General features: G+C 33.8%; 1 protein-coding gene across 4 annotated transcripts in view; it reads left to right on the forward strand.

Annotated features, from left to right (window-relative positions):
• The window catches only part of CADM2 (cell adhesion molecule 2), a 1,163,401-nt gene that overhangs the window by 770,348 nt on the left and 365,826 nt on the right, over positions 1–27,227 (forward strand). For 2 of the 4 annotated variants that reach the window (XM_037833793.1, XM_037833816.1), the window contains exon 2: positions 23,930–23,956. The exons of 1 other annotated variant lie outside the window; for it this stretch is intronic. In XM_037833793.1, coding sequence (XP_037689721.1) covers positions 23,930–23,956 — 27 coding nt within the window. Of the gene's footprint in view, positions 1–22,612; positions 22,647–23,929; positions 23,957–27,227 lie in introns of all 4 variants that reach the window. One more of the 4 variants, XM_037833809.1, reaches the window with a different exon arrangement.

Here is a 27,227-nt window from a genome sequence, read left to right on the forward strand (position 1 = left end):
TAGAAGAGCATTAAGAAGAAATTGCAGGAGTAAATAAAAAAAATAGATGATCTTATGGAAATAAAAGAAACTGTTGGCCAAATTAAAAAGACTGGATACTCATAATACAAGATTAGAGGAAGTTGAACAATGATTCAGTGTCCTAGAGGACCACAGAACAGAAAATGAAAGAACAAAAGAAAGAATGGAGAAAAAAATAAAAAAAATCTAAATGGATCTCAGGGATACAATAGATAAAATAAGACATACAAATTTAAGACTCATTGGTGTCCCAGAAGGGGAAGAAAAGGGTAAAGGTCTAGAAAGAGTATTCAAAGAAATTGTTGGGGAAAACGTCCCAAACCTTCTACACAATATAAATACACAAAGCATAAATGCCCAGCGAACTCCAAAGAGAATAAATCCAAATAAACTCACTTCAAGACATATTCTGATCAGACTGTCAAATACTGAAGAGAAGGAGCAAGTTCTGAAAGCAGCAAGAGAAAAGCAAGTCATCACATACAAAGGAAACAACATAAGACTAAGTAGCGACTACTCAGCAGCCACCATGGAGGCAAGAAGGCAGTGGCATGACATATTTAAAATTCTGAGAGAGAAAAATTTCCAACCAAGAATACTTTATCCAGCAAAACTCTCCTTCAAATTTGAGGGAGAGCTTAAATTTTTCACAGACAAACAAATGCTGTGAGATTTTGCTAATAAAAGACCTGCCCTACTTCAGATACTAAAGGGAGCCCTACCAACAGAGAAACAAAGAAAGGAGAGAGAGATATAGAGAATTTTAACAGATATACATAGTACCTTACATCCCAAATCACCAGGATGCACATTTTTCTCTACTGATCACAGATCTTTCTCTAGAATAGACCATATGCTGGGACATAAAACAAGCCTCAAGAAATTGAAAAAACAAAACAAAAACAAAAAACAAACAAACAAAAAAAAAACAATTGAATATATTCAAAGCACATTCTCTGACCACAATGGAATACAAATAGAAGTCAATAATTTTTGAATTGTAACTCCACTATTTACTTCCTACATGATATAAAATACACAAACTCTAATGACAAGTCAGTGGTTTTGGACTCAGTGTAAAATATGTAATTTTTGACAGGAACTGTATAAAAGTGGGGGAATGGAAGAGTATAGGAACATAGTTTACATGTCCTATTGAAGTTAAGTTGGTATCAAAGAAAAACAAGATTGCTATGGATTTAAGAGGTTAAGTTTAAGCCCCACAGTAAACACAAAGAAAGTATCAGAGAATGTGACCATAGAGATGAAAAGTAGAGCATGGGTTATGAGAAGTGGGGGAAGGGGCAATGGGGAGTTAAGAAATGAGTATAAAGTTACTGTTTGAGGTGAAGGGAAATTTCTAGTAATGGAAGGTGGGAAGGTGATAGCATCACAACATATTACAACATTCTAAATATGATTAATCCCACTAATGGAATGCTAGGGAGGGGGTGGAATGGGAAGATTTAGGCGGTATGTATGTTTCCACAACTGAAAAAAGAAAAAAAAAGACAGCTAAATAGATGACAATTAAATGCCAAGGATGATCTTGGATGGGATCTGAGGATGGAGGAGAGGAGGCTTAAAGGGACACAGTTGAGACATAAGGAAAAAAAAAAAAAGGAAATATACAATGTAAGCTTTGTATCAATGTTGAATTTCTTGAACTTCTTAGCTGCGCTTAATGGGATTGCATAAAAGAATATTCTTGTTCATGGGAATTGTATATGTGAATTATAGTGTTTGTTCAAGGATGTGTGCAGCTAGCTCTCATATGTTCAGAAGACAGCAATAGATGATGGATGATAGATAGGGAGGGAGGGAAAGAAAGAAATGGTGGTGTGGCAGGATGCTAAAGTTGGTGGATCGGGGTATCAGGGGAAGGGGGTCAGGGTGTTGTGGAGTTCTGTGTATGGGGTTTGTATTGTTTTTGCAACTGTTCCTGTAACTTTGAATTTATTTCAAAATAAAATTTTAAAAAAATTAAAAAAAAAAAGTAATGGGGTGAGGAGTTTAAAGTTAACAAATATAAAAACATATTAAAACATATAGCAATAATCTTGGAGGATTACACTACCTGACTTCAAAATAATCAAGTTGATACAATATTGACAGAAATAGATCAATGGAATAGAATAGAAGATCCAGAAATAAACCAGCAAATATATGGTCAATTGATTTTCAGCAATGGTGGAAATGATAGTCTTTTTACCAAATGAGGCAAGAACGACTGGATATCCATATGGAAAGGGAAGGGAAGGGAAGGGAGAAAAGAAAAGAAAGACAAATTGATACTTCACACAATATAAAAGTTTAACACAAACCAGATAAAAACTTAAATGTAAAACTGAAAACTATGAACTTTCTAGGAAAATACATTAAAGAACAAGTTTGTGACCTTGGATTAGGCAAGGATTTCTTATATACAACATACAAAATTGCACCAACATTGGAAGGAAAAAGTAAAGCAATATATTTAGTTTCATAAGAACTACAAGCTTCTGCTTCCCAAAAGATATTTTTAAGAAAATAAAAAGGCAGCCACTGACTAAGATAAAATATATTCAAACCCGATTTGATGAAGGACTTATATCTATAACATTTAAAGGACTTTCCAACTCAATAATACACATCCTATTTTTAAAAATATGTGAAAGCTTTCAACAGGCAGTTCACCAAAGAAGGTGTAAAGATACCAAGGAGCACATGAATAAATGCTTCATGCCATTAGTCACTAGGGAAAAGAAAATTGAAACTATAATGAAATACCACTATAAACCAATTAGAGTATCTTAAATAAAACAGGCTGAATGTATTCTGTTTCAGGAAGCTGAGAAACAGGAACTCATAAACTACTGCTGGAAATATATATGGTATAACCAATTTGACACAGTGTTGCAGAGTTGCTTAAAAATTAAACATATCCCTACCATAGAACTCAGTCAATCATCTCCCAGGTATGTACTCAAGGGAAATGAAAGTGTATGTTCAGACAAAGACTTGTACATGAATGTTCATGGTAACATTACTTTTAGTAGTGAAGGATGAGAAATAATCCATACATGCATCAGGAAGTAAATGGATGAACAGATTGTGGTTTACCATACAGTGGAATACTACTAAGGAATAAAAAAGTATGAGCAATCAACATTCGTAACAGCATGGATGAATCTCAAAATTATTATGTTGGGTCAAAGAGCCAGGTAAAAGAAGTACCTATTATATGATTGTGTGATGGTTAGGTTCATGTGTCAACTTGACCAGGTGATGGTACCCAGGTTTCTGGTCAAGCAAGCACTGGCCTAACCGTTACTGCAAGGATATTTGTGTCTGGTTAACAAACCAGAAGGCTTGTTTATTAAATCATCAGTCAGTTGGCTGCAGCTATGACTGATTACATCAAATTCATCAATGAAAGGCATGTCTTCCACAATGAGAGAATGCAATCAGCTGGATTTAATCCAATCAGTTGAAGGACTTTCAGGCGAGACAGATAGAGGACCTTCACTTCTTCTTCAGCTAACCAGTGAAGCATTTCCTGAGAAGTTCATTGAAGTTGCCAGTTCATTTCCTGAGGAGTTCATTGAACACGTTCATTGAAGTTACCAATTTGCTGCCTGAGGAGTTCATCAAACATTTTCATTGGAGTTGCCAGTTTGCTGCCTGCCCTATGGAATTTGGACTCATGCATCCCCACAGTTGTGTGAGACACTTTTATAAATCTTATATTTATAGATATCTCTTATTGATTCTGTTTCCCTAGAGAACCCTAACTAATACAGATTGCATCTATAAAATTCTGAAAAATGCACACTAACCTACAATGACAGAAAGAAGATCAGTTGTTCTTGGGGCTGGAAGTAGAAGCAGTCAGGGAGGGATCAAACTGTATATTTTAAATGTATGTAGTTTATTGTATGTCATTTATATTTCAATAAAGGTTTTTTGAAAAATATTACAAAGGTAAAAGTAATAAAACTTTGGTCACCAATACAAGAACAATGGAATTGAAAATACTGCTCAGAAACATTTCATATTTATATGTAATATGTATGTGTATATACACATATATGTATGCATGCATGTAACATTTAAATAAAAAATGAGGTGGGGATGTTGACAACATACAAGCCAGATAAGATGAAGTTCAGGATAGTAAGACGGTATTGGCTGGAGCAGAGGTTATCAGTAGTTGTTCAGGGATAGAATAAATAGATATGCAAAAACCAGTTGACTCCAGATTGGGAAATAATATGCATTTAATATTGAAAATAAGAAGTTGTAGGCTTTGACATGTTTCAAGCTGTAGTTTAGGAATTGCTAAAGATGTATGGTAAAGAATTGATAAAAAGTGTACTGGAAATGAGTAGAACATTTATGAGGCAATTATAAAGGTGTAAGAAGAGTTAATAAAATCACACTGTGCTTAATGGCAGAGCCTATGGAGAATATGAAGGTGAATAAGTCATGAACCTTTCCCCAGGGGACCCATATAAAATACAAGTAAAAAGTCATTTATGAAATCTTGAGAAGCTTGGTAGGGTGGGGACAACAGGAATGGAAACACAGAGCAGGCTGTGAAAAATAATTGGAAAATAAGCATTTTGGCTACAGACTGGATCTGGGGGAAAAAGGAAGACAAGGATGACTTTGAAATTTCCTGCTGGGGGTCACTGAAGAATGATACAAAGGGAAAAGCAATAGACAGCTGATTAGAGCTGGTTGCTTTGTGATTTTCCACCATGGGAGAAGAAATACAGAAAGGAGTAGTTTTCTCTGGGTCAGAATTGATAAATTAGCTATGGATAGAATCACAGAATGACTCTGTGTCTAGTGTGGACCTCAGTGACTTGTCTTCCCTGGGAATTCAGGTCAAATGGAAAGCTGGTAGAGCTAGTATGTGTAAAGCATTATCTGTATGGAAGGTGGAAAGGAGAGGTAAACCTTTGAGATATGGTAAGACTTCAGACTTCACTATTTTGGAGATGAAACAATTATGTGAGATGTAGCTAACAGGGTTCTGATAGATAGTTGAAGCTAAAGTTAAGGGACAAATCGAAGGAAGAATGACTTGGAAGCCAAAGTCTAGAATGAACATATCTCCTCGGACCAAAAGAGTGTGCCCACCATGGGTGTAAAAAGGGCAAGTCTTCCCTGGAGAGTCTTGCCCTGGAGAGGGCAGGCCTCATATCTTGTTGTTCAGGAAGAGTGCTGTCACTCCAATGCTTGGAAATGGAGGGGACTGTTCCCCAACATTCATAGAGAGCCTGGCTGCAAGCCCAGTGCTTGGAAAAGGTGGGACCAATGCCCCAGGCTTTGTGGGGTTTGCAGAGCTCCGGCTACCATCTGATACTCAATAAGGATGAAGCCTTCATCCTAATGTTCAGAGAGAGCATGGCCACTGTGCTTGCTTGTCATCAGGCCAGAGGACAAAATATGATTTATAGATGACTCTCAGATATTGAAATCTAATGGGGATTGCTCTGCTGGGTTTTGGCATTGTTTGGATCCTGTGACCCCTGTTTTCTTTCCATTTACTTCCTTCTGGAATGGAAAAGTTTATCCTATGGCTGTCCCTCCATTGTATATTGGAAGCACATAATTTGTTCTCTAGGTCTCACAGGTCTACAGACGGAGGGGAATTGTGCCCCAGAACAGACCTCACCCATAACCAATTTTGATGAGACTTAGAATTGTTTCTGAGATGACTTAAGGCTTTTGGGACGCTGTGATGGATGGAATGAATCTATTGTGTGTGTAGAAAAAGCATGTCTTTTTGGGAGCAAGAGAGTGGAGTGTGGTGGTTTCCAACTGTATGTACCCCAGTAAAACATGTTGTTAACTCTAATCCATTCCTGTGGGTGTAAAGCCATTGTAAGAAGGACCTTTTGATGAGGCTATTTCAGTTAAGGTGTGGCCTGGCCCAATCAGGATGGATCTTAATGCTATTACTGGAGTCCTTTATAAGTGGAATGAAATTCAGACAGAGAGAGAAAAAGAAAGCAAAAGAAGCAAGAAGCTGAAATTCACTGGAACACAGAAGAGAACAAAGAGGCCAGGAGAGCCCCCACGTGTCTTGCCATGTGACAAGCTAGGGACCAATGATTGCTGGTAGCCAGCCCCAGAAACCCAGTCCTCAGGAAGAAAGCATCACCTTCATGACATCTTGATTTTCATGTTCTTGTAGCCTCAATACAATGAGTGAATAAATTCCCATTGTTTGATCCAACCCATTTCATGATATTTGCTTGAGCAGCCGTAGAAACTAAACACCATTACATAGTATTTATTTCAGCATCCAGGAAACTAAAACAGGTACTATTGCTATCATCTCATATAAGAGATGAAGAATGTGCCACATGGAGAGATTACATAATTTGCTCAAGTTCACATCAGTAAGCAATGCACCCAGTAAGTGTTCATATCCTGGCATTGAAAGCTTGCAGTGACTAGATGGAGTCCACAAACATGACAACAGACACTGTATAGACAATTCTGATAAAAGTAAATAAACTATCTGGCAAAGCCTGCTCCTGCATTTCCATTGTTCCCATGAAGATTCTTAATTTGCAATAAATGTACACGAAGTCAGCCAATTATAAGCTTTGTGAGTACTTCATTATAGGTTCTTTTGAGCCAAACATGTGGAGACATTTAACTAGACCTTGCTCCACAGAGCATCATGCCTTTTTTGAGCTTGGCTCATTAAATATTTGTTAACAGGATGAGATGTCCAGAAACTCACCCCCAAAACCTCACATTCAAAAGGCCTAAGAAAAAAGAAGCTAATTGCAGTCTAATTTACATTCTGAAAAATTTATTCTACAATTACATAGAGATTTTTCCCCTCACATTTGATCTTTGATTACTTATACTGAATCCTTTCTAATTCATACAATTTGCTCATTGTGGCACAAAACCTAGAAAAAAGTGTCAGTGAGTTACATGTATTAACTATTCGTATGACCTCAGTTCTATCTCTTAAAAATATTTCTTAAAACTATGTTCACACATAACTTCTTTTTATATATTCTTTGTCATTTTATTTTTGTTAGTAAATCTAATAATATGATTAGAGTTGCTAAGATAATCTTCCATTTCAAGGTTTTATTCATTTCTGATTCATTGTATCTATTATTAAACCCAGCTGTTGATGTTTTTGAACAAACTGATTTCTGAATTAACTCCACATTGTATTCTATAATAACCTCACTTCAGTATTATCATGGGTTGCTCCCAATTTACTTTTAGATAATTAAAGCCTCTGTTTATTTCTATCCAAGTTGCCTGTTTTATTTCCCAGAACACAAGGATGTGATTTCATTCATGTTGCTCTAGGGGTCTAAAGTTGATAATCATTTTTCTACATCTGCCCTCATCAGTGTCTGCTTGCAATATACGTTTCTATATCCCCATTCCTTGGCTTCCTTTCATTAGCATTCACATTCCCACTGATATATTGTATTCTTCTGCCACAAGCCATTCCTTGTTTTTTTCCTATAAAGCTGGTACCTTAGCATCAGAATTGCCCTAATTTCCCTAGCATATTAGACATTTTTTCCTATATTGACTTGTTTATGATGATTATTTACATGTGAATGCATCTGCTTCAGAATTGATGACATCTATTACTGCAACATGAAGAACATATACATTTCTCAACAACTGAATAAGCAATTTGCAAGTTGGTATAGGGAGAGAAGAAAATCTAGGTCATCATGTAAAGCTTCACTTATTTATCTTTTTCATGATGAAAACTTGAAACCTATTAAAATTTATTACATTATGTGTTAAATCAGAACAAAGAAAATTGATTTAGCTAATTGTCATATCCAATGTTTTCTGAGAGAGATTCATTTTTAGAAGGGCATAGGTATAGTTGTGCATATGCATATGCATGGGTACTTATACAAGTACAGTTATACACACATGCTCATATTTAATTACCATATACATATTGCTTTATTAAATACCTACCACAAAAATGACAAAATAACAATAAATTTCCTTCTATAGAAGGTCTTTATTTTCTTGCATCACTAAAATGCAAAAATCTTGAAAAACCATATCATTGTAGAGTTTATTTGTAAGATAAGCATGAAAAATATAGTTGAATTAGATGGGAAATTTACATAAAGGTAACATTTTATCTGTATTATATTCCCATATTATTTTGTTGTTTAATAATTTTATTACCTAATTCTTTTTCTTGACCTGAAAAAAACTTCCACAGTGAAAAATTCCTCTTTCTGAAATCAGAAAGGTGCATTTTTCAATTTCTAGATAAATTGAATGGTATGTAGAGATGTAAAAACATTTTAACTTTGTCTCTTAGAGATACCCTAACCTATATACTTTCCCAACATTTCTATCAAGTACTGGTTCCTTATTTTAGCATTTTCAGGAAAGTATGATTTACCTTTTAAAGAACAAGATTACCTTTATTCTTACATTAATCTCTCTAGCAACATGTACTTGAATAGAATTAGATTTATAATATCAGTAATCCAGATTTCCCCTTTACATGCTAATGCTCCCCACTGTGTGAAATGTATCATAAGAGTCCCCAATACCAGATGTGAAGGGTTTTTTTTTAAAGTTTTTCTATTTTACAAAAGGAGGAGTTAGAAAAATAATTTCTTAAACCTTTAGGCCTCCTGTCAATTGTAGCAGGGGAATGAGGCATTCGAACAGGATATGAATGCTGCTATCTGTTACTTTTCAGTTCCGTGTCTGTGGTGTCATATATTTCCTATACTGTAAGCATTTCAAATCTTTTTAGAACATAGGAAGGATGTAGATATAAAAAGAAATAAAGTTATCTTTCACAACCATCATGGAGACATTGCATTGTGAAAGTGCAATCTTATAGAGTTTTTCTACATGTTATTGAGGACACTCAAGTGACAATAAATTTCATGTTCATTGATTGGAAGATTGAATAGATCTATCCAAAATATACACAGAGGTTACATATTGGGAAATTAAAAAAAAAAAAAATACAGTTGAATGTGTGGGAAACGTCAGGTTAATGGGAATTCTGTTTTATTTTTTGTTTGCTTCTGATTTTCTATACAACTGTTTAGCCTTTTGATTTTAGCCTTTTGCCTAATGCAATTATCCCTTTTAAGATAAAATCTCTCAACATTTTTAATCCCATGATAATTTCTTTTAGTCAATGAGGACTAGAAACTTAGTCATAAAATCTGCTCATAATTTTAGTAAGAATTTAGGTCCCCATATCATCTGGGTCTTTAAAAAAGTAGTATAGCTGTTCCAAAAATTTGATATTTTTCAACTCAGTTTTGGCTTTTTTAAGTTTATAATTTCACCAATGTTTCTAGTACTTGCTCTCCCAAAACTAAGAATTTATTTGATGAGTTAAAGCCACTGTTTCTAAGCTAAATGTCAATCAGTATACTTACCTGTTACCTAAATATAAATTTTGGTTTAAATTTTAAACAAAAAAAAAAGTGATCGTTGACAAAATCTGTTGGCATTTAAGCAAGTTAAAAAGTTACCTGTGCTTTTCTGTAAATGTCAGTGAAAAATGTTAACCTTTAACTAGTGACACAACATTCCCCTCTTTTTGTGTTCTGTTGCTTCACATACAAGGTTTTCCTTATACTTTATTTGTCCCTAAGAGGCGGCACTTTGTTAATATGGCTGTGTACAATTTTTTGACAAGTGCTGAACCTACGCTAACAAAAAAATGGTTCTTATTTATGATGTGTCAAATTACTGTTCTGAGAGTAGATCTTTTAGGTTGCATTCGGCCTTTAATTTGACTGATTTAAATGGCATAAAATGCCTTTTAGTTAGGCCTTGGCTGGCATATTATATATCTCATTTCAATGAAAAACATTCAAATGCAAATATGGTTTGTTTGGAGTGAGCACAAATGCGACTATCATGACTGATGAAGGCTTTTGATCACAGTTCTACAAACTGAAACCTTGAAAAAGAAGAGGCTATTTGGACTGGCATCTGCAATCCCATGAATTATTTAGTTCACATTATTCATAAATCTCTTTGAAGAGGAGGTTTTATGAGGTTTTAAGGAGGAGTAGTCATAGTTGTGTTGCCAGATTCAAAGTAAGCTCTAAGTGGTTGTCTGCCTAGGAACACTTCCTTTAAATATGAGTGTTCTATAGCATGTAATGGTGTTATCTGAGTACCCCAGCAAGTTAATCTCTTAGGTCTTAGAAAATGGAATTTGATGCCCATCCCTTCCTTACTTCTGCACCATTAAATCACTTGGAAAAGAAAGTGGAATGAGCATAATTGGGAGTATTTCATATTGATTATCAATCACCGTACATACAGCACATCTACAGAATGAACATTTTCTATTCCAGCTCCATAGTGGAGCAAGCCAAAAGCCACCCTCCCTCTACTCCAACACCATGATCCTCCTTTCCTCTGTGCCTTTGTACTGCTGCCGCTGCCTGGAAAGACCTCTCTTGCTGCACACCTCCATCCAGCCTTAACTGGTGAATTGATCTTTCTAAGATGTGCTCTCAATGCTATTAACGTAGGCTTAGTTTTACTCATATGTTCTATTTTAAATACTGTTTTGCATCTTTCTTTCCCTTTCTAGAAAGTAAGATCCCTGAGCACAGGAATCTTGCCTTATTTGAACTGTTTGTCCCAGAGTAACATGCATGTTCAATGAATGGCTGTTGGTTCATCTTACTTTGAATTACCCTCAACTTATACCTCCTAAATGGAACATTGGATATTTTTTATATTGTTTCCTGTTTATATAATAAAACTATAACTTCAAAATTATTTCCACATCTTAAGAATTGTGAGACGTTAAATATTGGAATGAAATTTAGGAAAAAAAGTTCTCCTTAATTTAGATGTCTTTGAATGGCTTTCGACTGACACAGGGGAATGACTCATGTTCAGACCTGGTTTTCAGACAGTGAGTAGGAATGCCCAATTGTAATTTTCTCATTTGAATTTTTAAAGTAATGCTTCAGAGTTTTAAAATTAGTAAACAGAGTTTATGTTGTGAAATAGCTGCTTTTGCCAGTTTATTTAGAGATCACAGTATTTGATAATCAACCCTGGGAGGAAGGTTAGACCAGATAAACTTTAATGATACCTTCTAATTACGAAGATTCTAATTCTCTGAAATCCACCCAAGTGGGATTTTAGGCTTAAAAGTAGATTCAAATGCAAACAACACAAATAAATTTAGCTGTAGTTTGACTATTTAAAAACACTGAGAACTGACTGTATTTTCCTTTCTCTCTAAAATATATTTTCCTGTAAACTGTTTGGATTTCTCAACGCTTATTAATACATATATAAAAATGGATTTGTAAAATGATGAAAAAGAGCCTGATGACACAGAAGTTTTTTCATCGTTAGATGGATTACTGCTCCACAAATAAGATGCACCAGTACATGGTTACTATAATTCAGGAGGTATGGTGTAAGGGAAAAGGGGTTTGGAAGACTTAGAACCTTCTCAACATCTTTGCAGAGTCGCTGTGTAGTTCTGAGTGAAACTCTTACAGTTCCTGAGTCTTCATGTTCCACACGTACAATTGGAAATAAACAGGATCTGGCCTCACAGAATTTCTTTGTGAACGCTATAAAATAATAGATATAAAAACCTAAAAAACAAAGAAACAAAAATAAAATCATTAACTTATTATTATTTTTTAATTGAGAGATTCACTAATATCACCTCCACAAATTTAGTGTGGAATATTATCTGTAAAGGAAGGTGCTTAGTTTCCTTGGGCAGCTTTAATAATGTATTAGATACTGGGTGGCTTAAAACAACAGAAATTTATTTTCTCACTGTTTTGGAGACTAAAAGTCTGAAATCAAGTTTTCTCTGCAGGGCCCTGCTTCCTCTTAAAGCTGCAGGGGCGAATCTGTTCCATGCTTCTTCTTACCTGGCTTCTGATGACGGCGCCCTGGAAGTTCAGGGTGTCCTTGTACTTTATTCATTACAAGGCATTCTCAACTGTATCTCTGTCTGTGTCCAATGTCATCTTCTTATAAGGACACCAGTCATATTAGATTTGGGATTACCTTAATCCAGTTTGGCCTTATCTTAATTAATAACACCTGCAAAAATCCTTTTTCCAAATAGGGTCAAGTTCACAAATTCAAGGATTAGGATTTAAATTCAAGGGTTAGGACTTGAGCATTTTTTTTTTTTTTTAATTTTTATTGGGATTGTTCAGATACCATACAATTATCCAAAGGTCCAAAGCGTACAATCACTTGCCCCTGGGTATTCTCATACAGCTGTGCATCCATACCCACACTTAATTTTTGTTCAATTTTTGGAAGCTTTTCATTACTCCAGACAAGAAATAAAGTGAAAGATAAAAAAAGAAAAAAAGAAGGGGAAACTCGGATCCTCTCATATCCCTAACCAACCCCCCTCAATTGTTGACTCATAGTGTTGGTATTGTACATTTGTTACTATTTATGAAAAAATGTTGAAATGCTACTAACTGTAGTATATAGTTTGCAATAGGTGTATATTTCTTCCCTATATGCCCCTCTATTGTTAACTTCTAATTGTGTTCTCATACATTTGTTCTGGTTCATGGAAGAGATTTCTAATATTTGTACAATTAATCATGGACATTGCCCACCGCAGGATTCAGTTTGATGCATTCCCATCTTTTGATCTCCAACTTTCCTTCTGGTGACATATATGACTCTGAGCTTCCCCTTTCCACCTCATTCTCGCAGCATTCGGCACTGTTAGTTATTCTCACATCTTGCTACCAACACCCCTGTTCATTTCCAAACATTTCAGTTCATCCTAATTGAACATTCTGCTCATACTAAGCAACCACTCCCCATTCTTAAGCCTCGTCCTATATCTTGGTACCTTATATTTCATATCTATGAGTTTACATATTATAATTAATTCCTATCAGTGAGACCCTGCAATATTTGTCTTTATGTGTGTGGCTTATTTCACTCAGTATATTGCCTTTGAGGTTTTGTCATCAACACTTTTTTTTTTAATATGGTTTTGTTCACACAAGGTGCATTCCATCCTAAGTAAATAATCGATGATTCTCTGTATGGTCATATATTTATGTGTTCACCACCTTCACCACTACCTGTAAAAGGGCATCTACATTTCTTCCACAAGGCAGGAGGGAGAGTCAAAGAAGGTAGAGAGGCAAAAGAAAGAGTAAAAAAATGACAGCTAGGAAGAAGCAAAAGGAAAAATAACCTTAAATCAAAGCAGAGTAGAGTCAGACAACACCACCAATGTCAATTGTCTAACATGCCTCCCCTATCCCCTCCCCTTATCTGCATTTACCTTGGTATATTGCCTTTGTTACATTAAAGGAAGCATAATACAATGATTCTGTTAGTTACAGTCTCTAGTTTACTTTGATTTCATCCCTCCCCCAATGCCTCCCCATTTCTAACACCATGCAAGGTTGACATTTGCTTGTTCTCCCATGTAAAAGAACATATTTGTACATTTTATCAAATTGTTGAACACTCTAGATTTCACCAAGTTACACAGTCCCAGTCTTTATCTTTCTTCCTTTCTTCTGGTGTCTCACATGTTCCCAACCTTCCTCTCTCAACCATATTCATAGTTATCTTTTTCAGTGTACTTACATTGCTGTGATACCATCTCCCAAAATTGTGTTCCAAACCACGTACTCCTTTCTTCTCCTATCACTCTGTAGTGCTCCCTTTAGTATTTCCTGTAGGGCAGGTGTCTTGTTCACAAAGTCTCTCACTGTCTGTTTGTCAGAAAATATTTTGAGCTCTCCCTCATATTTGAAGGACAGCTTTGCTGGATATAGTATTCTTGGTTGGCAATTTTCCTCTTTCAGTATCTTAAATATATCACACTACTTCCTTCTTGCCTCCATGGTTTCTGCTGAGAGATCTGCACATAGTCTTATTAAGCTTCCTTTGTATGTGATGGATTGCTTTTCTCTTGCTGCTTTCAGTATTCTCTCTTTGTCTTTGACATTTGATAATCTGATTATCAAGTGTCTTGGCATAGGCCTATTCAGGTCTATTCTGTTTGGAGTACGCTGAGCTTCTTGGATCTGTAATCTTACGTCTTTCATAAGAGATGGGAAATTTTCCTTAATTATTTCCTCTATTATTGCTTCTGCCCCTTTTCCCTTCTCTCCTCCTTCTGGGACACCAATGATACGTACATTCTTGTACTTTGTTTTATCTTTAAATTCCCGGAGACATTGCTCTTATTTTTTCATTCTTTTCTCCATCTACTTCTTTGCGTGTAGGCTTTCAGGTATTTTGTTCTCCATTTCCTGAGTGTTTTCTTCTGCCTCTTGAGATCTGCTGTTGTATGTTTCCATTGTGTCTTTCATCTCTTGTGTTGTGCCTTTCATTTCCATAGATTCTACTAGTTGTTTTTTTGAACTTTTGATTTCTGCCGTATATATGCCCAGTGTTTCCTTTACAGCCTCTATCTCTTTTGCAATATCTTCTCTGAACTTTTTGAGTTGATTTAGCATTAGTTGTTTAAATTCCTGTATCTCAGTTGAAGTGTACACTTGTTCCTTTGACTGGGCCATAACTTTGTTTTTCTTAGTGTAGATTGTAATTTTTTGTTGTCTAGGCATGGTTTCCTTGGTTACCCCAGTCAGGTTTTCCCAGACCAGAACAAGCTCAGGTCCCAGAGGGAAGAAATATTCAGTATCTGGTTTCCCTGAGGATGTGTCTTAGAAAATTGCTCCACCCTGTGATGCCTCAGGTCACTGTGCTTTTCTGCACAGCAGGTGATGCCTGTTAGCCTATAATTCTTGACTGGTGTGGAGGTATGGCCGGGTTCCCCCAGGCTCTGGGGTCTGGTTCTGAATGGAAAGGGCCCCACCCCTTTCCTCCTAGAGAAGACAGACCCCCCAGGTGGAGGTCATTAGCATTTAAATGGTCTCACTCTCTGCTTGTGCTGTCTCCACCCTTCTTTGAGTCACAGCACTGGGAACTGTAATGGCTGGGGCTTTCTCCACTGAGCAGAAAAAGAAACAGATAGTCTCCTTCAGACTTAGTCCAAGGTGACCCTCCAGCTCTCCAAGGTCAGTTGTCACCCAAAGCCTCTGTCTATTTTTTGGGAATTTGTACCTCTAGTGGGTAGTTCACACTTGCTACTTAAAACCCCAGTTGGAGCTCAGCTGAGCTATATTTGCTTACTGGGAGAGAGCTTCTCTCTGGCACCATGAGGCTTTGCAGCTTGGGCTATGGGGGAGGGGGCCTCACGACTTGGATCTGCAGGTTTTACTTACAGATTTTATGCTGTGTTGTCGGGCATTCCTCCCAATTTAGGTTAGTGTATGATGAGTGGATGGTCTCGTTTGTCCCCCCCGCAGTTATTCTGGATTATTTACTGGTTGTTTCTGGTTTTTTTTAGTTGTTCCTGGGGGACTACTTAGTTTCCACTCCTCTCTATGCTGCCATCTTCCCAGTCTCCTCTGAGCATATCTTTTTAAGGTACACAATTCAGTCCATAACAGAATCTTCCTTATGTGAATAAATGATTTTCAGTTTGACGTAGTGAAGTTATCATTTGAAAATAATAATACCGATTGACACATAGAGCTACACAGCCCTCTGATGTCTTCCATAATCAATTACCCACTGGAACCAAAATATCAACAGTCCAGTACTTATCCACCTAATTACAATTGAATTAGTAACATGATTTATTCTACTGTCACTTAAGAGTGCAAGTAAAACAGCATCTATGAGTCAGACAACCTTAATTATACTACATTACAGTAAAAGCTACTGGAGAAAATATCTAAAAAATTTGAAAACAACATATGTAAATGATCATATATCCTGCATTCTATTTCCATATTTTTTTTCAATAGAAGTTGTATAAAATAAACAGGCATCAATGTTCTTTAAATTAGAATGCCTTAAATACTGAATATGTGTTATCTGGGTATATTCTGGACCTGAACCCTTTTGATGTAGTTGAACCACTTTTGGGAAACATGACCCCCTCTGAAGTATGAGGTTAATAAGCAGCAATGGAGGGAATTTGATACATATGCTGATGTATAATATTCTGGCGGGTCTTCACCTTGCTATGATTCCTCTTGGGGTGAGCCTCTGGAGGGCAAAACAAAGCAGTTCTTGCCCAGATGCCTCCCATGGGGGAGCTAAAACTTTCCAGCAACACTAGAACGATTGCTCTTTGGATCCCCTTGGAATGGAGCAAGTTACCTGAAATCATGCTGAAGTAGATCAGACTCCCTTAAGTTATTCCTAACCACATTCTCCATTTGCACAGCTTTTCCAGAATTAACCCATTATCTAGTAATTAGGAGTTAGGGAACACTGAGTTTATGTGTGCTTCATGACTGTTTGCTTGAATGCTACAGGCCAAATCACCACATGGTTCTGAGTTTCACATCCCTATTTTGTTTTATCTCCCCAAAATTAAGCACATGTGAAAATAATTGACTACTTCTATTAAATGATTGTTTTTACTTAGTTTAATTTGACCCTCTTTTTGCCCCTTGTCCCACCATCTGTCATTACTCTTCACCTATGCTTGTATGTAATGTTTATATAATACTATATTCTGAGGCATTATATGTGACAGAGACAGACTGTTTATAGCCTATGATTTTTCATATATTACCTTCTTGTCATGGGATGTGAACTCCTTTTAGTAAACACCTTCCCACTGTTGGTTCTATATGATAATTGGAAAAGTTTGGTGGCTCAAAAAATACTCAAACATATAAAATTTAATTTCTGTTTTACCAGTACTAATTATAAGCATAAAAGCATTATTTACTTTGGATATGTTTAAATTCATGAAAGAGCAGAATATATTTTAAAATAAATTAGTGAGCATAGAATTTCTAATTAGAAAATAGTTTAGTAGATAAAATTGAAAACATCTAGAAAATAAGAATTGTGACCAATCTCACTGATTTTGAATTATGAAAATTAGTTTTCTAAGTATTTGTTTATAAAGCATTTCTCAAATCTACTAGTGTTCATAGAATTGATAACACATTCTAAAGTATGTATATTAAATTCATCCCACAGAAGTAGCCACTGAAACAGGATCTGGGGAATAATATAGAACAAGATTAATCTCCAATGCTTTCTTTGTTTCCAGTTATATATTACGGATATTTCTAAAGTAACATTTAGATTAGTCACACACACATGCAGTATTACTTCAAAGGATGTCCATGCACTTTATTTATTGAGATACATTTTTTTTCCTATAGTGTCTCAAGGCTTTCATAATGATAGATTATGAAATTTCTATTTTATAATTTTATTTTATAATTTCTTCTAGAGGCATGAGTTTGAGTCTTAAATATTTGACAAAGCCTTGAAGATCTCACCTTCCACCTGTTGGATCCAAAGGCATAAGCCTACAGGGAAGTGTGGAATATAGCCCAAGGAAAAAAGGATTTTAAAATTGGTAGTGACTCAAAGTTTAAAGAGATTCTTGAAAGCAAAAGGAATAAATATAGAGTAAGGTAATTTAAAAATTTTATATGTAAAATATCAGTGCATAAAGCATAGAAACAGTATAGAGAAAAATAAACTAATATTTATTTTGTTTACAAAAAGTAATTCAAGAATTACAGAGTGAGGAAATATGGAAAAGGAATAATTACATAAATTTCTTAAGTCACAAAATAAATAGTAGGTAAAGTAGTTAGGAAATTAAAATAAACTTCTATTTCATTTCTCTAAAAATTAAAATGGTTATTTCATAGAGGAGATTACTAATATCTCACATTTTCAAATGGAATTTCATGAACTGTAGTTATTTCAGTGACACCCATTTGCCTGGCATACTACAGATCATTTACTCAAATGATAAAATTGATCTCACTTATATAAAAACCAACATTGTGCTGTTTTATATAAAATATAAGATATACTAATATCGTAGGAAAAGTGGCATTAAGAAATGGTAATATTTAATAGAGAAATAAGTCTAGTTTTGTAATTGACTAAAATATTTCCAAGTTTTTTTATTGTAGGAAATTTCAAATATAAAAAATAGAGAGAAAACATAATAAACACCCTGAATTATTTTGATACAAATCTAAAACATACCATTTTTGTAAAAATATATATTTATATATTTCTGAAAGATATGACTTAAAAGAAAGCAAAAGCACAATACAATTGTCCACCTAAATATTAACAATAATTTCTTAACATTGTGATAGAGTCATTGCTAAAATCCAAAGCCAAAGTAGTTTACACTTGTTTGATATGTCTCTTAGATTCCCTCTCCAATTGATGTTTTTCTCCCTTGAAATTTATTTACTAAAGGAACCAAATGCCAAAACTGTTTGTCATGTGTTCACCTACATTCTAGATTTGACTAGTTGCATCAATGGAGTTCCGCTTCACATATTTCTCTGTCTCCCATGTTTCTTGACTTTGGGAGGTTCAATGTGGAGGAATGATCGCATCAATGTTCGATTATTTGGGCAAAAGTACCCCTTAGGTGGCTGTGTGTCTGTCCATGAAGAGGAACATAATTACTGGTTGTCTCCCTTTTAATCATTTTAGCAGGAAAGGTGATTACAGCCTAAGGATAACAACTTCAAAGGCATTGAAGTATGGTGATTTTCTAATTCTATTATTTCTTCTTTAATTATTAGCATGAATATTTCTATGAAGATAATTTCCTGCTCATCAAATATTTTGTTACTCTGGGTTATAACTACCATAGGAAATGTTGCTTTCTAAACATTTTAAATATCATTTTAATACTTTTTTTTCCTAGTGAAAAACTTGCTTTTTAACAAAGAAAAGCTAGTGAAGAAATAAGACAAAGTCACATTTTTTTCAGATCTTCCAAATTCTATTAAGACTAAGAAGAAAATTCTAGTGGTTAGTTGAGGTTAGTTGATAGCCAAAAGAGATGCTATTTTTAAGAAGTCTCACATAATTGGTGAGTCTGTTGAACTCTGTCTTTGGGTAATTGGAAAATTAATACATAAAAGAGGAAATGTTGACATTTATTTGGCCCTGCAATGCAATTACTTTAATTTCTATGTCTTGAAGTTTGTAATAACTTGGTAGGTATCTGAAAAATTATGGTTAGTAGTATTTCTTTTCAAATCAGTATGACTTGCTTCTTTGTAAAAAAGAATTAAACTCACCTGATCTTGATTAGCATTATGATGCTATATTATATATTATATTTGATTTACTGGTTTTAAATATATTTATCTTCATCCATCATGGTGGTGTAAACAGATGACATGCAGAAATGCTCAGAAGCCTAGGTTCTAGTAGAAACTTTGCTACTGGATAGCTTTGTGATCTCAGCAAAGTCACTTAACCTCTCTGGGCCACATTGTTGCAAGCTTTTGTTTCTCTTGGTTTTCATTGTTTGTCTCTGGGAAGTAGCAATGCTAATCTCTTTTATTTTTATATTTTTTACGGTGTACTCTAAGAGTAATTTTCTTCATATGCATATAATACAGAATTCACCAGTGGCATTTTTAAAAATTGGTTTATTTTGCTTCATTGCAAATAAATTTTGGACAAATGCAACATCTGATATACCTGAATATATGTCAAGAGTCTTCTTGCTATATATATTATAAGTACTTTCAAAGTTTAGTTTCCCCTTAAAGAAACAGTGGCCCCTTATCTATAAATTTGCTCATGGAAGGAAGAATTTAAAAAACAAAAACAAAAACAAAACAAACAAAAAAAAAACCCTGTAGGATAAAATACCAAAATACCTTCATAAAGTGCTATATAATCTTAAAATAAAAATATCCACAATTCTTTAGCATGGGCACTCTCTAAATAATTACTAGTAACATTTTTGATCATTATTAAATATTTTACTGCTAAATAACTTTTTCAGCAAATAATTCTAAGTGCAGCCACAAATCTAGTATGTTCTACATTACCCATATATTAAAAATACTAATTTAGCATCATTTTATTATGACAGTGAATCTTAAAAACAAGAAGTAAGAAGTAAAAGAGTAGGGGAAAATGTGACTCAGTCATGCAATTTTCAGGTAGGTAAAACTTATCTCGTCTCCCCTGAGAACTCTCCTATGCCCTAATTATAGGCTCTGTACTTTGCACATTGAGAAACTGTGTTTTCAACTCCCTAATTATTTGAAAATTTGTTAGTTAAACAGGGATACCTCTTCCAAACAGCCAGACATATGCTTAAATCAATGAGAATAATTAACCAAAGTTGAAACAAAATCAATTAATTGCATTTTTACTTTTAATTGATTGTTTTGTAAGTTTTAGAGATAAACCTTATTAATGTAATAACTAATATTCAATAAGTATTCAATATTCAGTTGTAAATAGCTATGGTGAGTCTCTTCTTAATCAAATGATTTTTCAAAAAATTTATGCATACATTTTTACATTATTATTATTATAATTATTGCCATACACAAATTTAAAATTATAACTAATCACCTCTGAAAGATAGTGTGAAGAACTATTATAGATATAACTTGCTCCTTTTATTTTAAAGGTGAAGAAATGTTGATTTCATATCTAAAACTTTTCTCTGGTCAAGGTACCTTTATTTCATATAATTTCATTTTTAAAAAGAACATTTAAATTGCATTTTAAAGATAATTTTCAGTCACTTTTGTGTATTGTGCAATGTATACTTTACAATTGACTTATAATTGGAGTGTGCTGACAATGGAAAATCTTACAAGAATTGAACATGACATTTATGACAGTATTGCTGTCATCTTGGCTTCTTTTATTGAATATGCAGAGAGTTATAATTGGGCTAACAAGCCTGGTAGCCTGGCCCTTTTCCAATTTTATTAACCAGCCTAGTCTAGTGTTAGCTGATTGAACACATACAGAAACAGGCATAGAGCTTTTGTTTTCATTTCCATTTTATTTTGGTACTTGTCCAATAATCCAAGAATAATATCATCTATTTTCGTGTAATGTTTGAGAACTTTCATTAATTCATCCCCATTCCACTCAGAATTATGCATTTGCCTTCTTTAACTTTATTTCACTAATTTTAATAAAAACATTTTTTATAAATGATTGGTATTATCTGTAATATATTGAATTCTGATTAATTCTTATTTTTGTAACAATTTTTAAGAGTTTTAAAAGTGTTTTCTTTATGCTGCAATTTTTAAAATGATTAATTTGAGTTTAAAGTGGAAGGACAATCTATGACAATCTATGAGCAAGTCAACATATCAATGCTTTAAATATTTACTTCATAATTAAGGCAACTGATAATATTTTGACGTAATCTAAAAACAAGCCACTACTTTGTGTAGTCTTAAAAACAATACTGAAGAAACCATAACCAAAAATAATTCCTAATAAGAATTCTGAAATTTATTCAAATTCCATCAAAGAATTTTAAAAATGGAGTTCTTACTTGAAAATCAAACAGTATAAAAAATGAAATGAAAGTTTGTGTTTTAAAGGCTCTATAGACCTTGCAGTGTAGTCATTTGGAATACCGGATTCTGTACTTTTCTTTTTCTCCCTTTTGTTCTCTTTTTTCTGGGCTCCTCTTATTTTAGATAGTTCAATATATTTGCATAGTCTCTTTCCAAATATTTCTTGCTGTTCCATCTGTAGTCTCTAATGTTTCATCTTTGCCAGTGGATTTCTGGATAGAAATATGAAAACAACCTGGAAATCTATCCTACAAAACAAGACAAATCACAGTGAATTAAGGGATATGGATAAAGACGTGTATTGCAGCATTGATGGTATTAGCAAACAAAGCAAAACAAACAAAAAAACTGCAGACAACTGATTGTCTATCACATGGAAATAGTCCCATACTTCATATACATTTTAGAAAAAAATATGAAACTCAAAGTTAATGAAGTAGAACTCCATACATGACTAGGAAAATGTGGGAAAGCACACTGCAGAGTGATGTGTATTATGTGATTTTGTTTCTGGAAACAAAGATACACAAACTATTTAGGTTACAGAGTTTGTATTAGAATTGCAATATTTATTTTTTAGCATTAGAAAACTAGTATCTCAGAAGCTGAATTGGAGTGGGAGATGAGGCTATTGCTTAATTTTTGATATCACCTCTAATTATTTGACATGTATCAATATTTTAAAAATAAACAATGATGTAGAAACATTTAATTCAATAAAAAGAGTAAGTTTCTTGGCTTAAAGAATTTTTTTAATTTAGGTTATAATATCAAATATAATGTTAAATATTTTAGAACTCTAATGGGCATTTAATTTTGATATTAATTGTTATACCACAATCAGAAACAATATCCAGAAGAGCTAGTTGTTTCATTTTGGCCCTCTAATTTTTCAATTAGTTGTATTTTTTGTCTTCATGACAACATTATGAGTAGAATCTCTCTTATCCCACCAGACTTCAATTTTAAAGCTATGAGAATAAACAGAATTTGTATGGGTTTAAGGCATGGACTTAATATAGATTTCCTGAAATAATATTGCTTTTACTTAAGATGTTTTTGCCTGAAAAATAGTTATTTTTATTTTTAAATTGGGATGTACATCTGTATGAACTAGCTTAAAACAAATATAAATACTAAATAATGTTTTTATTTCATTTCAGATAAAAAATGAAATTCTCTGTAGAAGTATGGCAGGTACCTAGACATTCTAGACATTTTCTTTTGGGCTAAATAATTTGAAAGAATGAAATTTAAATTAAGTTTTCATATGTATTTAAAAATTACTTGATATAAAAATGTAAATTTAAATCTCACGTAAAGTTAATATGCACAGCTGGAAACTATGTATTTCACAGTTAAGACAGGGTACTTCATCTTTAACATCGTAGGGAGTGAAAAGCCCTCTTCCAAGCTCTGTCAGCTTCCTTTTTAAATAGTATCTAAATCAAAGTAGAATATATCACATCCAAAGTGTTTAGAAGTTTCTACTTATGCATTTTGACTAAAAATCTTTCTTTGAGTGAAGGACTGTCCCATAGGACTGTTCTAATTTCCTTAAGTTTACTTCTGCACTAAACATTACCACTAGATATAAAGAAGTTTAAATTTCTACTTCTTAATGAGAACGATTCTATTTTTAAAAAATGGGGTTTTCCAATTTCATGGCTGTGTGGTCAATCAGGTAACAAAAGAGCTGGAGTTTAATGAATCAGGAGATTTTTATTTGGCTTTGTAGACCTGATGTTTGCAATTTAATTAGTGACTCAGCACCTTAAATCCTAACGGCATAAAATAGGATCTTAGAGCACAGGCTTTGGAGTCAGTCACATCTGAGGTCAAATCACAAATTTGCCTCTTTCTATCTGTGTCATCTTCAACAAGTAATTTGCCCTTTCTAGACCCAGTTTCCATATATGTAAGGCAATGATAACAAAAATCAACCTCTTGAGGTTGCCTTTATTAAGTGGAAGATACATGGGCATGTTTAACCTCAGTCTGGCATAATTTAGTAAGCACTCAATAAACGGAAGCTATCTGTCCTTGTGTTTTTTCAAACATCATGGTTTATATTTTCAAATTGTTAAAAGTATTAAATATGTTTAAACAATATGCAAGGGCCATTTCTTTAATTTCATTATGAACTAAATGTTCGAAGTAAGAAGAACATAAAGAAGAAAATATATAATCCTTCAAAATAATTTGATGCCTTATGGTGGTTGAAATTGGCACTATGTGGCTCCTATTTTCATTCTTTCTTTTTCAAGGACTTTCACTGTGTACTAACAAAATATAACCAATTGCCATTTTCTTTGTTATAGGTCTTACTCATCTAAAATGTTTGGCTCACATAATTAAAAATGTAGTCTTTTCAGACTTTAACTAATAGTAATAACCTATCTCTTTTTTCTTACTTGTTAGAGACTCTGTCTAATATCTATTTGTTCTCTTCTTCTTGTGCAACCTTTCCTTGGTACCAGCGGCTGCTTCCAAGAATAAAGTTAAAGGTGAGTTTCTTTCCATTCTGCATGATTAACCATGATTCATTTTTCTGCTCAGTCTTCTAAACCCTGTTAAATAAGGGAGCCGATTCTATTGATGATAATAGTAGTTCGGTGTATAGGCATTTTCATAGATTCTGACAAATACAAATATATATTATTCCAGTTATTTGATTTCTGATATATGTCTGTGTTAGCATGGTTGTTTGTGGGTTTGTTTGTCTGTTTACTTGTTTTGTGCACTGTTTTGCCTGTTGACCTTTGTTTTCTAGGTTTCACCTAAAATAAATAGAAAATATGGTATAAAATAATACAGACAGGAAGTATCATAATTTAGGATGCATTCCTAGAATTATGTGAAGAGAAAAATTTTCCTTCTAAAAATTGAATATTAGAAACTGTGGGTTTCTAGTTATGAATTTCCATCCATTTCCTAGTTGTATTAAGTTTGCAGTTTTTAAAAAATCTGAAAATGTAATTTCATGAGAGAGGATGTAGTTGTCCAGTGCCTGAAATGTTGCTCTGAAGAAATAGACTGTTGGCTTGATGTGTCTAAGTCTTCATAATTTTGAAATACTTCAAAAATATTTAGGTTTATAGTATATGTTTCAATATCATGATCTCTAGAATAATCTATATCTATATTTGATTTTTTTGCTTCTTCTTCTTAAAGAGCAAAAAATGCATTTTCTCTTCTTTTACTTGTTTTTATACAGCAAAACTGAAATTAGCTTTATTGGATAGTTTCCTTATCCAAAAAGTGTGACTAAGAATATGAACTTCAAAAGAATGTTATGAAAGTTTGAATTAGGTAATAAATCTATATAAGTAGACCTCCTGCTAGTTGCATTTGAACAAATTCTAGTTTCCTTTTCTTCTCCCAAACCCATCTCTTGTGGACAGTTTTTCTACTTTTACTTATTTATGTTGTCCTATATGCTCAGGAGGAACAACCAGGTGGTTTTCTCTCCTCCACTTCTTGTATTCAAGTCGATCACAAAACCAATCTTTTTTTTTTAAGTGCTCAATAGAATAATAAAATTAATATATGTCCATTGTAGAAAATGTATCCAAGTACAAAGACAAAATTAACAATCATTCCTAAATCCACTACGCTGATACAAATACTGAAACACTATAGCATATTTTGTTATACATAACACTATAAAATTCCTTGTTATGAAAATTTTCAAACCTATACATTAGTTAAAAGATAAATACAATGAATACCCATATATCCTCCATTTAGGATCAATAATTGTAAATACTTTGCCTTATTTGCTTTATCTACCTAGATATGTGTGTGTTTTTATATATAAAAGCAATGTATTTTTTGCTGAAAGATTTGAAAGTTGCATTCATCATGACATTTCAACCCTATTTCGATATGCATCTCTTAAAAATAAGGACATTGTCCTACATAAGAATTATCACACCAAGAATATTAATAATTATTCCTAATAATTAATGTCTAATTTATATTCAAATTTTCTTAACTGTCCCCCAAATAACTTTTTGCATTTTTTTCAAGCCAATTCATGATTTGTCTTTAGTTATGTCTCTTTCAAAGGAGACCAACCTCCTTTCTCTCCAATTTTCAGTGGCTTTAAATGATGTAGACATTTTGATGTTGGCATCGTCACAGCCAATCCTTTAGCTTTAGACATATGAGTCGTTTTCATGTTTTTATTCCTTTTATAAATCATGGCAAAGCGAATATCTTAGTGCACTAACTTTTTTCACCTTTTCTGATTATTTATTAAAACGTCCTTGTCCTAAATGATAAGAAAATATTAAGACCCTCCTTACAAATTAACAGACTGCTTTCCAGAAAGGGTATATGCACCACTATCCCCAGAAGTATTTGAGAGGGCTGGAATAGCGGCGGTTCTCAGCCCATCCTCTTCTTCTGCGTCCTGGCTTAAGTGTGGGCTTTTCTAGAGGTCCTTTCCTGCTCATCCAGACTGGGTGAGCTCTCCTGTAAATGCTTCTATAGCGTGGCCTTCCTTGTAATTCCTTGATTATCTGAGTCTCTCCATAGCTAAACAAGTCTCAACTTGAAAAAGCAACTGTTTTCTCTGAAACTGGGAGCTCAGTGAAACTGATTGATGGCTTTTTGTATTGTTGCTGATTTTCATTAAAAAAAGAAAGTCTGGCTCTTTTAATTTTTGCCAACACAATACACAATTATGATTAAATATTACAATATGTACATTAAATACTATCATGATTTTAAAATTGATGAAAATACATCCATAAGGGATCTTTTTGAAAACTCCTATTAAATACCCCAAAAAAGCACTTAGAGGCTAGTAGTTAAATAAGTTGTGGTAAATCTATATGATATTACAGTCTATACACATTAAAATAGCACTCATAAAGAGTTTGTAGTAACATACTCATAAAGAGTTTGTAGTAACATAGGGAAACCACTCTATCTCTCTCCGTTCCAGCCCTCCCTCCCTGGTTTTAGTGTTACAGTTAATTTAAACACTATGATATAGACTCAGCTTTGAAATGTTAATGGATCCCTAATTTTAAGGCCAAATATTTTTTGTCCAATTACTATTTTCCTACCACTATATTCATTTTATTGAATATTAACAATGTAAATAAGATTGCAAATTTATTGTCTCCCTTTCTTGTGCTCTCCAAACAAGGACTAGAACCTTGTGCTAATAAATGTAATACAATAGTTAGCCAATCCTTGCCATGGTAACTTTCTATCAGTCTGCAAAATAAAATAGAGAGAGAAAGAGAGAGGAATGAATTCATAGAGCAGTTAAGAAAAAAAATCACACACATGTTTATGAATCACAGATGATGTATGTTTATGAATATATAAGCATAAAGTATTTGTCTTAATGATCAGGCTGCTATGACAAATACTACACAATGGTTTGGCTTAACAAAAGGAATTTACTGGCTCACAGTTCTGAGGCTAGAAGCCTTGTTCTCTCCCTGAAGACTGGTGTTCTAGTGCTGGGCTGCTGGCAATTCTTGGGAGTCTCAACTTTTCTATCACCTGGTGATGTCTCTCCTTTCTCTTCTGGGTCTATCATGTGGTGATGCCTTCTCCTTTCTCTTTTGGGTTCCGTTGACTTCCAGCTTCTTAATCCTCCCCATGGCTTTCTTTTTATAAAGCCTCCAGTAATAGAATGAAGATGCAATGTGATTCAGTTTGCTATACCTTAACTAAAAATAACATTTTCAAAAGGTTCTATTAGTATGGGTTCACACATACAGAAATGGAATTAAGTTTAAGAACCTATTAATT

Source organism: Choloepus didactylus, chromosome 1, assembly GCF_015220235.1.
Source record: "Choloepus didactylus isolate mChoDid1 chromosome 1, mChoDid1.pri, whole genome shotgun sequence".
Taxonomy (NCBI): Eukaryota; Metazoa; Chordata; class Mammalia; order Pilosa; family Megalonychidae; genus Choloepus; species Choloepus didactylus.